At 43.0% G+C, this 17,331-nt stretch overlaps 1 protein-coding gene across 3 annotated transcripts in view; it reads right to left on the bottom strand.

Moving 5' to 3' along the window:
* The window catches only part of PRTFDC1 (phosphoribosyl transferase domain containing 1), a 97,678-nt gene that overhangs the window by 77,499 nt on the left and 2,848 nt on the right, over window positions 1-17,331 (bottom strand). For 2 of the 3 annotated variants that reach the window (XM_024765527.1, XM_024765539.1), the window contains exons 3-4: window positions 10,855-10,961; window positions 4,943-5,126 (exon numbers count right to left, since the gene is read on the bottom strand). In XM_024765527.1, the coding sequence (XP_024621295.1) occupies window positions 4,943-5,126; window positions 10,855-10,958 (288 nt within the window). In that variant the 5' untranslated portion in view covers window positions 10,959-10,961. Of the gene's footprint in view, window positions 1-4,942; window positions 5,127-10,854; window positions 10,962-13,802; window positions 13,906-17,331 lie in introns of all 3 variants that reach the window. The other variant, XM_024765535.1, reaches the window with a different exon arrangement.

The raw sequence follows: 17,331 nt of genomic DNA, 5'->3' as shown, positions 1-17,331 counted from the left end.
AAAAAAAAAAAAAAAAAAAAAAAAGAATCACAGAGCAGAAGGATAGGAGGGAGTAAAACTACATGACGCTTCTGACCAGCACTCACAACAGCCCACAGAGTCCTGACTGCCCTCCAGAAATTTCTAAACGAATGAAGAGAACACCTTGGTGGCCACTGTTTCTGCTAAGATGTTTTCCAGATGTCTGCTCCCGATGAGTCGGTTTGGAGGTATGGGGGAGCACCAGACACCCTCAGAGGAAAATGAGCTATAGCCCTGTTCCCCTTGTTTGGTGGTGTCTTAATAGGTCTCTGTCCTCGGGAATGTTGAAGGAGCTCAAGTGTGTAAAGGGATGGTCAGCTCAAGACTAAACTGAGGGCAATGAATTCACCTCTGGATGAGGACAGCTTACGCTCTATGAGCAGAGAGCTGGGCTGTTCACCTCATAGCCTGGTCTATGAATATGGTTTTCCACCCATTTCTGAGGAATTTAATCAGGGGAAAAGCTGGCTCTGAGTGAGCAGATAGGCTTTTACGTGAGGTCATCTCTCAGGAGATGATCTGCATCACCTTGGTGATGGACAAGAGGAAGGACATTTTTTAAGAAGGGAAGAGAAGAGACACCACAATTATCCTTGGCTCCTACAGGATTTAAGGGTGGGACAAAAACTAAAATGCGCTGTGTGTGAGAATGGACGCTAGTGGTAAAGACTGAAAGTCTAGGGCTTCCCTGGTGGCGCAGTGGTTAAGAATCCGCCTGCCAATGCAGAGGACACGGGTTCGAGCCCTGGTCCGGGAAGAGCCCACATGCCACGGAGCAACCAAGCCCGTGCGCCACAACTACTGAGCCTGCACTCTAGAGCCCGTGAACCACAACTACTGAGCCCTTGAACCACAACTACTGAGTCTGTGTGCCACAACTACTGAGCCTATGCTCTAGAGCCCGTGCTCCACAACAAGAGAAGCCACTGCAATGAGAAGCCCGTGCACCGCAACGAAGAGTAGCTCCCGCTCGCCGCAACTAGAGAAAGACCACGCACAGCAAGGAAGACCCAACGCAGCCAAAAATAAATAATAAATAAAGTCTACTATTGCCTTCCTCCTTCATCAGAACCCTGGGCAGGCGCCCCCATAGCCCTATCCCCAGGGAAAAAAATACGGTGACTTGAAAATATCTGTCGAGATGCAGCAAAAATGATCACAATAGTCTTGGAGCTATACAAATGCAAACACTTGTTCAGAACTAGTATCACATAAACATGAGATAATAAGTGTTAGAATGTGTGCCTCTAGGTTAAAACATTGATGAAATAGAGGATGTTTAGAGAAATGGACAGTGAGAGTTAGCAACATTGTTTAACCTCACATGGATCCTAATGCTTTTAGTTTCAGCAAGATTGACAGTATTCTGGACCATAAAACAAGACTCAAAAACTTTAAAAGAATTGAAATCATACAAAGTATCCTTTCTGCAACAGAATTAAACTAGAAATCATATAGAACTATCTCTGGAAAATCCCCAAATATTTGGAAATTAAACAACAAAAAATAATCCATGAGTAAAAGAGGAAGTCACAAAGGAAATCTGAAAATAGTCTGAGTTGAATGAAAATGAAAACAATACATCAAAAATTTGAGGATGCAACAGTTAATATCATACTGACTGAGAGCAAGGCAAGAATGCTTTCCTTCACTATTTCTATTCAGAATTGTACAGGAAGTTCAAGCCAGTGCAATAAAGCAATAAAAAGAAATACACAAATTAGAAAGAAAGAAGTAAAACCATCTCTATTCACAGAAGAAATGATTGTGTTCATAGAAAAATCCAAAAGCATCTACAAAAAAGCTATTCAAACTAATAAGAGAGTTTTGAAAAGTCATAGTATTTGATACACAAAATCAGTAGTATTTCTATATACTGGCAATAGGCAACTGGAAATTGAAATTCAAAGAAAAACTTACCGTATATAATAGTGAAACCAAGGGCAGTCATCAGTTAGATCCCTTAAACTATAACTTGCTTAATAAATAACATCCTGTAACTTGCCTTCACTGACGAAGCTTGCTTTGTTTTCAAAAACTGCATACCCTCCAAGCTTCACGCAGCTTAGACAATATATCACAAGACGCCTTTCATCACCCCCTATAGATAACACCTCTGACATATGGATTGCTATAGTACAGTTGTTTTTTCAGGAACACAGAGTTAGTCTTGCCCAGGTCAAATCAGTCAAGACCCCCAACCATTAAACTGGTCCTGTGCAAATCTGATGGATGACCAGACATCGTAGGACCAAAAATTCCACCCTCAGATCATCCTAACGCCGTCATTTTCTGAACATGCGTCCCAGGAAGAAGCATGTAACTCAGATACACCTGTGCAGAACACAGGTTATGCTGTAGGAATCAGCAACATGATTTTTAAACTTATGTGGAAAGACAAACAACTAGAATGGCTAAAACAGTTATGAAGAAGAACAAAGTTGGAGGACACATACTACCTGATTTCCAGACTTCTGTACAGATACAGTAATCAAAACAGTGTGGTATTGACCAAAGAATAAGCATGTAGATGAACAGAATTGAACAGAGTACTCAGAAATAGACCCATGCACATACAGTCAATTGATTTCCAGTCAAAGACCAAAGGCAATTCAATGGAAAAGAACAGTCTTTTCATCAAATGATCTTGGAACAAGTGGACACTCACTTGCCAAAAAAAAAAAAACAAACCTTGATCTGTACCATATTAATAAGTTAACACAACACGGATCACACGCCTAGATCTAAATTTAAAACTAGGAAACTTTGTGAAGAAAATAGAGGATAAAATCTTCCTGACCTTGAATTAAGCAAAGATTACTCAATGAAAGGATGCTCAACACCATTATTCACCGGGGAAATGCAAATTAAAACCACAGTGAGATACTATCAGCTAGCTGAATGGGTGAAAAAACAAAGAAAATAAAGAAATCCTGACAATACCTAGTGTTGCCAAAAAAAAGTGAAGCAACTGGAACTCTCACGCACGTTGGTGGGGAAGCAAGATTATTCAGGCACTTTGGGAAACAGTTGGGCAAATTCTTATGTCTACTCCCTGTATGACCTAGGAATCTCAAGACAAATTCACTCAAGAGAAACAAAGACATACGTACATACAGAAACATGCAGGGGAGTATTTAGAGCAGCCTTACTCATAATCACCCGAAAAAGGGAACAAACCAAACATCCTTCAGCTGATGAATGATTTTTAAACTGGCGCATCCATATAATGACATCCTACTTGACAATAAGAAATGAACCACTGGGACACATAACAATAGGGATGAATTTCAAATGAATGATGCTAAGCTTTACAGATTTACTAAGGCCACATGATATCGGATTACATTATACGACATTCTGCAAAGAGCAAAACTCCAGGGACAGAAAATAGATCAGTGGTTGCCAGAGCCTGGGGCCTGGGGAAAGGATTAACTACCAAGGGACACAAGGGCATTTTTTGTGGTAAGGGCTCTTCTATGCCTTGATTGTGGCGACTTACATGACCGTATGCATCTGTCAAAACTCATAGAACTGCAAACTAAAAGAGGGAAATTCTATTGCACGTAAATTACGCTTCAATAAACCTCACTTTAACTTTTTTAAGATTTTAAAAGATTTTTTTAAAAAGCTGTTTGCTGGGGAAAAATACAGTAACAATCAGAGTCAAGTAAAAAAGAAAAAAAAAGTCTTCTAAGAAGGAAGCACAGCTACTTAAATCAGGATGAAAGACACTTCAAGAGAGAAAAGATTTTTAAGAGAAAATGAAACCAATAAATTAGGTTTAAGATGTCTGCAAAAACAAACAAACAAACAAAAACAAAAAAACCCCAGCTTCATCCTGCCCTGAAAGGTCATCAGGAAAATAGAGTATCTTAAGAACTAATTTGCCAGATACCCAAAAGGCAACTGAGTCAAAGAAAGAGAGTGGTAGGCAGAATTCTAAGATGCCCTCCCATTCCTATCCCCCCCCCTTTTACACACACTTTGTGTATAATCTCCTCCACTTACGTGCAGGTGTGACTTGTAAATATAATAGGAATTCACTCCCATGATTAGGTGATTAGTCAATGGACTCTGAGTTCATCAGAAAGAGCTTATCTGGGTCCCCTGGTTGCGCAGTGGTTAAGAATCCGCCTGCCAACACAGGGGACACAGGTTCGAGCCCTGGTAGGGAAGATTTCACATGCCGCGGAGCAACTTAGCCCGTGCGCCACAACTACTAAGATGGCATGCCTTAGAGCCTGTGCTCTGCAACGAGAAGCCACTGCAGTGAGAAGCCCGCGCACCACAACGAAGAGTAGCCGCCACTCGCCACAACTAGAGAAAGCCTGTGCGCAGCAACGAAGAACCAGTGCAGCCATAAATAAATAAATAAATTTTTTTTAAAAAAGCATCACAAAAGGCAACAGACCAGGGAACCTCCACCAGCACAGACTGGTGGAGGTTCCCTGGTCTCGTCTCATTGCTCTTGATAACTCATTGTCCCTACAGGTTTTACTTCTCTACCTCTGGACCCTGACTGCAGTCACCCAAGTACTAACACTCCTCTCTGGGGGGGACACCCTCCCACAGGTCTCCAGGGCCAACAGTGACATCCAGAGCAGAAACACATCTGTATTCACTGGACTTCCTTAACACTCATTCTCAACACGGCCGTTGGTGAGACTAGGCACCAGGAAATAACCACTCAACTTTATAACCATAAAAAAAGCATGAATCATTCCTGAATCATCTTTCCCTATATGGGAAATATAATAGGAGGGTTCCCCCTGCCCAAAGAATATTATCTGAATTACAGGTTGTAGTATCTTGCAAATTAAAATACATGCTTCATCTTCATAATATTATTAGTTCTTTGATTTATAGCACTGTTCATTCTGAACATCATATAATGAAAATGGAGTAAATCATAACTTACCCTGTAACTTTTTAGTCTGATGAAATCAACCTTCATAGAGACAAATCTATCGGAATTTCGACTGATGTTCTTAAGGTGTTCTACCAGATCTGCACAGAACTTGTAGCCTCCTTTAAGTACACAGAGGACCATAATGTCACAGTATCCTATGTCTTTCATAATATCCTTAGCCAGCCGTTCAATTCTGAAAGAAGGGATTAAAAGATATATTAAAGCATGACTACTTCTGAGCATTTTTGTTCCTTTCCCCAAAAATGCATGATGTACTCTACATATTAGATTATGCAGGAGAATGTGGAGAAGGGCTTGGGAGACAGAATGTTACAGATAAAGAAGCTCTGTTAAAGTTGGATAAAGAGAAAGTGTTCAAAACATATTTCTAATAACCACATCATCAATCATACATTTTTGCTCCTCTGCATCACAAAAAATGATTAAGGTGTAAAATATGATGTCAAAGATCACGAAGGCTATTATTTGATCACTACAGAGCCTGGCTGTTAGCTTTAACGAGGCTATGATGGTATGTGGTGAGATTACATTCCCTTTAAAGCAGAGAAGAAGGAAATGGAGGATGACTCACCCACCTGACCACGTTAGACGAGACTGGAGGAAAAGTCAAGACCATAATCACTATCGAAAGAATAATATTTGACTTATATTTGATGAAGATAACACGTTACCTCTATGAGAGGTGCTCCGGACAATCTCAGTGGACACCATCTCCACAGATCACAGTTTGAATGGTGTCTCCTGAAGTTCTACCATGATGCAGCCTTGGGCTGGCATCCAACACCTAATGTGGAACTGTCATTGTATTTTTTCTCATTGTTTCATATGTGTAAGTCCATTGCCCATACACCCATACAACACTAAAACCTTGAATGAAGGTAGGATCGAAGGGGCACACTTTTTAAAATATTCCCACTGGCACCTCAAACTGAATTAGATTTAAAACAGATGAAGTGAATGATGTGAAAAAATAAAATATTATTCACATATGTTTTAAATATGTAATATATATACTTTATATATTTTTATAGTTTTTTTATTTGTGTGTGTATATGTGCATACATATACACATAAAATGACAACCATGGGTTCATGTAATGTGTCTCAAAATATGATCAACGAAACATACATCAGCATGCCAAATATTCCTTTTATATTTTTTTTTTTTTTTGCGGTACGCGGGCCTCTCACTGTTGTGGCCTCTCCCGTTGCGGAGCACAGGACATGCAGGCTCAGCGGCCATGGCTCACGGGCCCAGTCACTCCGCAGCATGTGGGATCTTCCCGGACCAGGGCACGAACCCGTGTCCCCTGCATTGGTAGGCGGACTCTCAACCACTGTGCCACCAAAGAAGCCCCCAAATATTCCTTTTTTAAAGAATTTTTTTGATGTGGACCATTTTTAAAGCCTTTATTGAATTTGTTACAATACTGCTTCTGTTTTATGTTTTGGTGTTTTTGGCCATGAGGCATGTGGAACCTTAGCTCCCCAACCAGGGATCGAACCTGAACCCCCTGCATTGGAAGGCGAAGTCTTAACCACTGGACCGCCAGGAAAGTCCCCAGCATGCCAGATATTCTATAAAAAGGGACACTTGTTTCCAGCATGATGCAGTGAGGAGGTCAACACATCCTCTTCACAAAGAGAAAGTAGAAAGTCAGACAAAACTGTCAAAAGCAACTATTTCAGCACTCTGGAAATCAACCAAAGGCATGCACCAAACTGAGAATCATTTATTCATGAAAACACTGAACACTGGGTAGAAACAGCACAGATCTGTGGTATTCTTATCTGAGAATGGTCCCCTCTCCCTGGCCCCCAATCTGCTCTACTGTTCAGCCGGGTAGTCAAGCAGGGTGGGGCACTGCTCACCCGATGGGGAACACCGTCAGTTAACACGGCCATCTTGGTAGCAAGCGAACAGGGAGGACCAGGGGTCCCATTATCCTGAAGTTGCAGTCCTGTTTGAGCAACTACCTAGCAGACTAGTCACAGATTTAACAGAGAGTTCCAGGAGGTTACAGTCATGGGAGAGGGGCACATAATAAACTCTCCACATACCCCAAGTCAACCAGAAGCTGTGCATATGCACTGCAGAGACTAGTGTGGGCCCAGGCCACCACATATCCCTGAATGGTGGAGCCCGTAAACCCACACGGCAGAGACACAGGAAAGCTCAGTGGAAAGTAAAAGCCAGGGAAGGCTTGAAAAAGGCTGGAAATTTGAATGTGCTTGCCAGGCTCCCACACACATTCATCAGCAAAGAGTGGAGGCCTCCCTGGCTCAAGGTGTTTGAGCACAATCTCTACCCAATCTCAGGCTGAAGATTAAGCTATTCAGACACAAGCATGAACTCTGGTGAGCAAAACTTAAAAGGAAAAACAAGAAAAATAAACTGCACGTCATCAGAGGCTACACATTGTGGGGGAGACAGTTTTCACAGACTGGCAGACAAAAAAAGAAACAAAGAACAAGGGCAGGGGCTTCCCTGGTGGCGCAGCGATTAAGAATCTGCCTGCCAATGCAGGGTACACGGGTTCGAGTCCTGGTCTGGGAAGATCCCACATGTCGTGGAGCAACTAAGCCTGTGCTCCACAACTACTGAGACTGTGAGCCACAACTATTGAGCCCACGTGCCACAACTACTGAAGCCCACATGCCTAGAGCCTGTGCTCCACAACAAGAGAAGCCACTGCAATGAGAAGCCCGCGCACTGCAACAAAGAGTAGGCCCTGCTCGCCGCAAGGAGAGAAACCCCGTGCACAGCAATGAAGACCCAACGCAGCCAAAAATAAATAAATATATAAATAAATTTATTTTAAAAAAAGAAGGGCAATGAATAGGAAATAGTTACAAATATGGTAGAGATTAAACCAAGTATATCAATCATCATCACTTTAAATGTGAATTGTCAAAATACACCAATTAAAGGCAGAGACTGTCAGAGTATATCAAAAAAACACCCTAATATATGTTGTCCACAAGAAATCCATTTTAAATATAAAGACACAGATAGATTAAAGGGGTTGAGAAAGATGTACCGTGTTAACATAATCAAAAGAAAGCTGGAGTAGTTGTATCAATTACAGACAAAGCAGACCTCAGAGCAAAGACACTGTCAGGAATAAAGACTGACATTAGTGTATTAACAAGAGGTCAATTCTCCAGGAAGACCTAACAGTCCTTCATGCGTCTGCACCCAACAACAGAGTACCAAAAAACTTATTGAACTGTAATAAGTAGATGAATCCACTATTGCAGTTAGAGACTTCAACACCCCTCTCTCAGTACCTGACAGATCCAGCAAGGCAGAAAACCAGTAAGGATATAGTTGAAAGGAACAGTACCATATACCAACTGGACCTGGCTGACATTTGTAGAATACTTCACCCAACACTCTCCTTAAAAGATATCAATAATAAAATGAAAAGACAAGCCACATACTAGTGGGAAATATTTGCAAATCATATGTCTGATAAAGGACTTGTGTCCTGAATATATAAAGAACTCTTACAACTCAATAAGAAGAGAAACAACCCAACTGCAAAATTAGCAAAAGACTTAAACAGGCATCTGTCCAAAGAAGATGTATGAATAGCTAACAAGCACACTAAATCATTAGGAAAATGCAAATTTAAACCACAATGAAATACCTTTATATATCCACTAGCATGGCTATAATTAAAAGGGCAAACAATACTAGATGTTGGCAAGTATGTGGAGAAACTGGAACCCTCAAACACTGCTGGTGGGAATGTAAAATGGTGCAGCCACTTTGGAAAATAATTGGCAGTTTCTTAAACTTACCATGAAACTCAGAATTCCTCTCCAAGAGAAATGAAAAGATATGTCTACACAAAGACTTGTACGTGAATGTTCATGGAAGCATTATTCACAATAGCCAAAAACGAGAAATCTAAACGTCCATCAACTGGTGAACCAATAATCAGATATTGTATGATTTAATTTATATGAAGTGCTCAGAAAAGACAAATTTATAGAGAAAGAAATCAGATTAGTGATTGCCTGATGGTGGGGGTAGAAGCAGAGGCTGACAACAAACTTTTGGTGATGATAGAAATATTGTAAAACGATGGTGGTGATGGTTGCCTAACCATAAAAATGTACCCAAAATCATTGAGTCATTTACCTACAATGGGTGAGTTTTGTAGTATGTAAATTATATCTTAATAAATTCATTTTAAAGGTGGGAAAGGGCATTCTTGGGATGCCACTCCAGACCACTGAATCAGAATTTCTAGACAAAAAGCTTAAGATTACGCATTTTTACAAGTTCACTGGGTAAGTCTCCTGTAGAGGGAACTGGTAACCTTACCAGGATTCAATTGTGTACTAAATCAGGATGCAATTAACGTAAGTCATAAATTAATTTTCAGATGAGAAAAGCAGGAATTTGTTTAAACCAGGGGTTCCCAAACTCGTGTGAAGAGAAAACGCTTCTGAGACTTATTAAGAAGTGAATTGAGTACAAAGACACCCACTACACAGAAAAGGTGCTTTAACTGCTCAAGTCAAGCAGATTTCTTCCCTACCCCTCCCCTTTCTTTGCAGGAATCTGTATCTTTAATATGAATTGCCAACATGGAGGTCTAGCAAGTTGGGAGATACCAAATTTCTTACATTTATTTCATCACAGAACCTGTTTTCCCTTCAAGGATCAAAACTTGTATACCATGGAAGGCCACCTGAGGCTGTGAGAAACCACAAACTAGACCTTATTTTAATAATATACTATAGTTTGAGAGAATACACAATGTGCAGATCTTATCCAATGGAAAATCTTAGAATGTGAGTGAGAGAATGACATTTCCTTTTGCTTACAGACAGGCACTGATGGAAAGATAATATCCTGGGAATAGTGACCATCCAGTGCTTTTCAAACTTTCCTTTGGCTGAGGATCTATTTTACAAGTTAAATTTTAACTCAGAAGAATATAACAGCTTAAAAAAATAGAGGCAGAAATACAACGGCTTAAGGAAAAGGGTAGAGCGGGGAGCCCGAAGTTTCAGTTTCTCCTGCTTCTTAGAGCCTCTCCCGCACCAATTTCTGAGTCTGAAATCCATGAAGCTTGCTTTTCAAATAAGTGTGAAGGCTTAAGTACTTGAGTTTTGTACAAGAAATTAGAGGTCCATGGAAAGGCAAGAGTCGGGGCATTAAGGAAGCCTTGTTAAAGGGATAGGACCTATCAATCCTGAAGGCTGTGGTGGGCTGAACTGGAGGGGGCTCTCTGAAAACCAAAAAACTAGTGAGGGTGACTTAGGGGCTGAGAACAGGAGAGAAAATGTTGGCTTTCGAAAAGCCGATTGGCTAGGAAGGAGCCAGAGGATATCTATGTCGACGGGTCCAAAAGAACTAGAAACACTACTTGAGAAACAGTTCTGTGCTGCTATTTTTAAGTTGCAAATATTCCTATTTCTAAAACATCATCACTGAAAACCTAATTGTGCACAGACTGGCCGACCTGTGAGAAAAGACTTATTTGAGATAAATACAAGTCGCAGGAAAAGCCTTCAGGGGTGTGGCCTGTGAAAGCAAAGGTCACCTCTTAACTGTCCCTGGTTAAGAGTCTGTGAAAAACGTGAGACAAACGCTTTCCCAACCCTCATTTTCATCAGTCTGTACAGGACATTGTTATTTTGAGGCTGTTACTTGTGATGTAACATCTTCTGTATGTATAGCCTTCTCACCATTTCCTCTGAACAAATATCCCAGGAACTAGCTCATGTAAAGCACAGATTTATTTTATTCCAAATTCTCTGTAGTATAAAAGTTCTGTGTACCATTATATAGAAGAGATTCCGGAATAGGGTCCCCAAGTGTACCGTTTGATTCACACAGGAGAGGGCTAGACAAAACTTACACGGCAAAGAGCACTCACCTGTCCACAACGATGCCATGAGGGATGAGGACATAGTCCAAATCTCCGTAATAGTGCTGTGGGTACGTGAACAAATTCAAGTCGTAGCCTGGCCAGTCGTCCATAATCTGTAAATCAAATTATCTTGGTTACAATATTTTTCGTTGGAAATTTATTTTAAGAAACATAAATAAACAAGAGCATCCTTTGAAAAAAAGAATAATATTGAAAACAGACTAGGTCTGATAATCCATATGGCATTAAATTATATTCCATAGGACTTCCCTGGGGGTCCAGCAGTTAAGACTCCGTGCTCCCAACGCAGGGGACCTGGCTTCGATCCCGGGTCAGGGAACTAGTTCCCGCAAGCTGCAACTAAGACCTGGTACAGCCAAATACATTTTTAAAAAAATTATATTCCGTCAACCTATGAGAAGCCAGGTGGGACAAGGTAATTTGTTTCACGTAAACTGACGAAGGACCTACTGAAGTGAACAGGGAACTCCATTCCTGACGTTTGGCATCACAAGATAAAATACCAACTTAATGCCTTACAGCTAACCTGATAGCATTGTTTGTAAGAGTGCACATATGTAAATATACAATTTCCTTATACAATTTATCAGTAAAATTATGTTTGTAGTTACAGGAACACCTTTTATTGCGCTTTGCACATAGTATGCTTTTTACAAATTGAAGGTTCATGGCAACCTTGTGTTGTCAGATGATGCTCTCAGCATTTTTTAGGAATAAAGTTGTTTTTTTGGTTTTTTTTTTGCGGTACACGGGCCTCTCACTGCTGTGGCCTCTCCCGTTGCGGAGCACAGGCTCCGGACGCGCAGGCTCAGCAGCCATGGCCCACGGGCCCAGCCGCTCCGCGGCACGTGGGATCTTCCCGGACCGGGGCACGAACCCGTGTCCCCTGCATCGGCACGCGGACTCTCAACCACTGCGCCACCAGGGAAGCCCCCATCTGCGTATTTGAAGAGCATCACATCTGCTCTGCCTTGACCAGCAAATCAGCTGGTGGCAACTGTTGAATCTGCACAGAGTAACTCTGGCTTCAACCCTGAGAACTCCTGGGGTCTGCTGCCACCATCAACACCACAACGGCTGGTCAGAGCCTGAACCGCCAGCTGAACGTGAGGAGATTCCAGAAGATGCACTGGCAGACCACGACAAAGACCAGACGAGAAGCCTGACCAGCACCAGGCCCCAGGGAGATCACCCAAGGGCACAGCACTTTCTGGCTCCCCTGCCAGACCACACACACTACCCACCCTACCTCTTGCAGCCCTCCCAGAGGCAGCGGCATGAACTAGCGGCCACTCTTCCCGCCACGGAAATCCTGTAGTACCTCCTGCCTGGCTGAATCTCAGAGGTTCTCTAGCCCATGTTCTAGGGCTCAGCTCTGACACTTAATATGATGTTAGGAAAATTACACCTGAGACTCATTTCCCCCTCCTTTAAATAAGACACAATAAAACCCATGGACAGGGCTGTTTTGAGGATAAAAAGATAGAGCAGATAACGTACTTAGAGTTCCTAGCACATCTCCAGGTATATAATAAATGCTTAATAAATGATGCCCCCAAAAAGAAAAGAATGATAAAATGACAAAACAAACCTACATATAAAAACTGTATTGGTTATCTGTAGCTCAGAGGCAGCATGGAGTAATGATTAAGAGCATGGATTAGAAGTCTAACACACCCAGGGGTGAATTTACTAGCTGTTGGACCTTGTGCATTTTAACCTCTCTGGGTCACAGTGTTTTCATCTATAAAATGGAGCCGATGCCTACCTCATATGGCTATTTCAAGGATTAAGTAAGATAGATAATGGACATAAAACTCTTACATCAGTATCTGGTCTACAGAACGCTGCAGTAAATGTTAACCAGTTAGATGTACTGAAACATCAATAGTTTACTTACAAATTACATGTATTCATTAACTTAAAGAAGTGCTTTAAACCTACCTGCCCAAGTCTTATTACCCTAGTTAAAGCTGTACATTTCTAAGTAGAAGCAACGTGTTTCTCTAAAACTATCCTATAAGCCAAACCAGCCTATTTCCCAATGAGTCTGAAATAGTGAGTTTTCACTGTAGAGATAAAAGACAATTAGAAATGAGGGAACCACTGGTTTATCCTTAATAGTGCATACAAATTGCATTGTAAATGTGTCCTAGACCTGAAGGAATGGAGGCTGCTAGGAACTGCAGATAACTATGTTATTCATCTGCTTTTTGAAAAATCAAAACAAGAAGTCTTTAAATAGTTTCAGTCTCACAGATAATATGCTCTAAGTTTATTCAGAACAATGCCTTCTCTGTTCAAAGACGCAAAATATGGCCAAGCTGGGGAAGTGACAAACACACTGAGCCATGTTACACCACATCCAAACCCCGGAACTCCTTCGGACTCTCTTTTCCCCATTGGAAGATATACTGAAGACCTTCTTTCTAAGTCATTAGAAATAAATTTTTTGCTTAGAATATGTCTTGCCTTATTTTTCAAGTTGTATCCCCTAGGGAGAAAAATAGTTTGGAAACACATACAAAAAGCTAATCTTGGGGGACTTCCCTGGTGGCGCAGCGGTTAAGAATCCGCCTGCCAATTCAGGGAACACGGGTTCGAGCCCTGGTCCGGGGAGATCTCACGTGCCGCGGGGCAACTAACCCCGTGCGCCACAACTACTGAGCACTCTAGAGCTTGCCAGCCACAACCACTGAGCCCACGCGCCACAACTACTGAAGCTTGCACGCCTAGATCCCGTGCTCCGCAACAAGGGAAGCCACCGCAGTGAGAAGCCCGTGCACCCCAACAAAGAGTAGTCCCTGCTTGCCACAACTAGAGAAAGCCCACGTGCAGCAACGAAGACCCAAAGCAACCAAAAAAATTTTTTTAATTTTTGAAAATGTATTTGCATCAACATCTTTTAAAAAAAAAAAAAAAAAAAAGCTAACCTTGGCTTCTCTCTGCTGCTAAGCCCCAAAGCCTGGGCCCTACTCTCTCCTTCAGGCAGTGACCACGGCAGCCGCCAATTTCAGGTTCACATCCAGCCGTCCACTGTTAGAAAGGAAGGGAGTCTCGTCCCACAGTTCTGCTTCTGGGAATCCCAGACAAGAACGTCAACCGGCCCAGCTGGGGTTACTAGTCCAGCCCCAGAGCCAGGGAAGGGGGTGCACTGTGAGGGATGCCTCAGGGCCACACGTTGAGAAACTGAGTCAAAGCTGTGTCCTCAAAGAAGGGTCCCAGGTTCTGCTACCAGGGGAATGAAGGGGGGCTCCACAGACCAAATAACATCCTGTATCCTGCATGCCTTCCTCTTCTGTGGGGGGTTCTGTACCCGGAAGGGGAAACTCATCACATCTAGTAAAGTCGTTTCCACGGGGGGAGGGGGAGGGAGATGCCAAAACAGAAGCACAATCATTTCAGATTTTCTCTTCTCCTTACTCCTACCAAACTCACATGCGCAGGGCACTAACTATGCTTCTTTGATAATGGTTCTGTAAAAGTAAACCATATCTAATAACCTCATCCCCAAAGACCAGAGAGGTAGAGAAATCTTTTCTCTCCCTGAGAAGCAACAAAGATATACCAACTGAGGTGTGTGTGTGCGGGTGGTAGGGGGGACACTGGTAGCCAGTCTATCCTGAGCAAAGTTTCCGAACTCAGGGTCTACATCTCCGATTTGGTAATTAGCACTTGCTCCCATTTACTGTTAATAATCTACTAATGTCCTACCTCCCCGAGTAAACTGAAAGCCATCTGTAGGCAAGAGCCATCTTCAGTCTCTTCATTTTCCCTTCTCTTACATGAATTGTATTTCTCACTTTAGGCTCAAGTCATCTGGCTCTATGTCCCTTGCCATCTTTATCACCAAGTCTCTACCAACTCAGACTTCTCTTCTCCACCTCATTTCTGGACACTCCAATACACACCTTGATGATCCTTCTAGCTACTCCATCTTGTAGTAACTTCACCTACCTTAGCTCAAACAACTTCGCCTCTAGTCCACCTTGGCCACATCCCATCCGTCCCAGCAGCCTCCCCTTTGACATTCTTCTCCAGAAGCACAGCTTCCCATGTAGCACAGTGCTAGAAAGCTGGCTTCAACTCCTGCTTCTGCCATTTGCTAATCATGTGACCTTGGCGATTGCTTATCATTGCCTCAGTTTTCTCCTCTGTAAAATGGGGATGATAATATCCCTACCTCAAAGATGTGTGAGGATTAAATGAATCATACAGGAAAACCACATAGTAAGTGCTCAATAAATACTTGCCATTACTACCTGCCCCCTTACCCACTGGTACTAAAATTTTCCTTTGATTTTTTCCAACCCATCCTTGAGCGCTCTCTGCTTTCCCAGTATACCTACCCTCCTAAGCTTTCCTTTTCCTCTCGACCCTTCCATCAGCACCTTGAATTCATTCTGAACTTGCCTTGCCTGCCCATATCCAACTTGATATTAATGTAATTATCCCAAGTTCTACTGGAGAGAATGACATAAATGCAGGGATGATCTCCATTACACCTTGATTATTTCCAACCTTGGTGGACCCTCTCACTACCTTCCTGCATCTTTCACAAAATTACCTTGCTTTTGAGAAAGCTTCTTTTAGCAGTGATAGATGGGGCTACTTACTGTTCCATCATTTGCTTTTTAGACTTTAACAATCTACCGTTCCTATTAGTCATATCGACTGACCTCATTCATTTTTAAGACTATCTATTATTAGATACTAGTACTATATTTTAACCATTCTACTGATGGAATAGCTGTTTAAGAGATTCTCACTTCTCATGGCTTCTTCGTCTTTTCCATCTTGATGCCATTTGCTCTTCCTGAGGCATCTGTCCCTCCTGCTGACCTCTTATCCTCACCTCCACAAAACTCTGTTCCCTAGGCACCTACCACCCCGTCTGCTCTCTCCTACTTTGCTACTCCTTCTTGGTCTCCTTACCTGGCTTCTCCCAGACACTCGGCCTGTTACATTTGGGGCTTTCTACCCTTAACAATAGTTTCACATTTCTTCTCCATGTTCACTGGGCATCCCTATCCACTGCCAAGCATCAGATATTTTTCTATTTGCTGACAATTTCCAAATCTAACCAATCACCCTCCTGTATTCCAAACAGGAGTTTCAAATTGCCTCCTGTGCATCCTGACCCATAGGCTTTACAAGCACTAGAGACTCAACTTGTCCTGAATTTTCATCCCCCTCCAACTCACCCGAAATCTAGGCCTGACCATCCTCTCCATGGCAACTGGAATGACCTTTTTTTTTTTTTTTAAAAGCATAAACTGGATGTCACGATTCCTTCTCAGAATGTAATGATCTCTTTGCCCTTGGCAGGCGTTGTCTTGAACACCCTTCTTCAGAGTCTTCCACGTGGCTACCTCCTGCTTAGCCTTCAGGTCTTGGCTCAGATGTCACGGAGGGGCTGCTCTGAGCTAAAGCAGCATCCCCAGGCCTCCGCCAACCACTCTCTATCTCATTGCTCTTGTCTTTTCACTGCACATATCACTCTCTGAAAGTATCTTCTTTGTGTATTTGCTTTCTTACTGCTTGCCTGTGTTCCCCTGTAGAATGTAATCTCCACCAACACAGGGCTTTTTGTTTCCCCAGAGCCTAGAACACGGTCTGGAACACAACAGGACAGTCAACATGAGTGGAATGAATAAATAAATGAACCCCTCCTTTAAGAAGGAAAGGCCCGGCTTTGAAATTAATACTGGGCAACACGGTTCAACCTGAACAGATCCGTTAGGCTGTGAGATGTTTCCTAGCAGAACGTTACTACTCCTGTAGTCCCTTCCCGGACACACACAGATTATCTGTGCATTACAGACTGATCCCTGAACAAAGACTCTTAATGTAGCAAGTTAGCCCACACCGCACCTGCAGATCACTTTAAACCTGACACGTTAAAACTACCACCTTTCATAGAGACCATTCTAAACCAAGCTGAAGCCAGCGGCCCTAGCCCAAGACCAGATTTGATTCCAGGACACCGAGCGATGGGTACCCACAAGGCGCTGGCTGACTTCGAGGGATCCCCAGGGATAAAGAGGCTCTGGCCTGTGACCCCATCCTCCCTCACCTTCTCATTCGGACGCACTACTAGCTACTCTGTACACACCCTCTCTAGTTGGCTCAGCGGGCCCAGCGTGCTGTTTCCCTTCTGACGAACCAGAGGCTCGCTCGACGGCGCTAGCGTGTCCCAAGCTCGCGCAGAGGCCCCACAGAAAGAGCCCTTGCCCGGGTTTCCAAGCTCAAGCTCCGTCCACTAGAGCTCCTTTACTTCCTGGCTGCCCCGGAGCGCCCTCAGTACCCTTTCTGAAAACAGCACGTGAAGCCCGCGCTGAAGGAGTCAGGAGGGAGCGCGAGAGGAAGAAAGCCCACAAGAGCGGCCCGCGGGGGTCCTCTCAGGCCCGCCCGGCGCGCGGGGGTGACTCCCGGTGGCCAGCGAGAGTGGGGAGCCGGGGA

The sequence above is a fragment of the Neophocaena asiaeorientalis genome, unplaced genomic scaffold (genome assembly GCF_003031525.2).
Source record: "Neophocaena asiaeorientalis asiaeorientalis breed wild unplaced genomic scaffold, Neophocaena_asiaeorientalis_V1.1 scaffold217, whole genome shotgun sequence".
NCBI classification, from domain to species: domain Eukaryota; kingdom Metazoa; phylum Chordata; class Mammalia; order Artiodactyla; family Phocoenidae; genus Neophocaena; species Neophocaena asiaeorientalis.
This window is presented reverse-complemented; position numbering and strand designations above follow the sequence as displayed.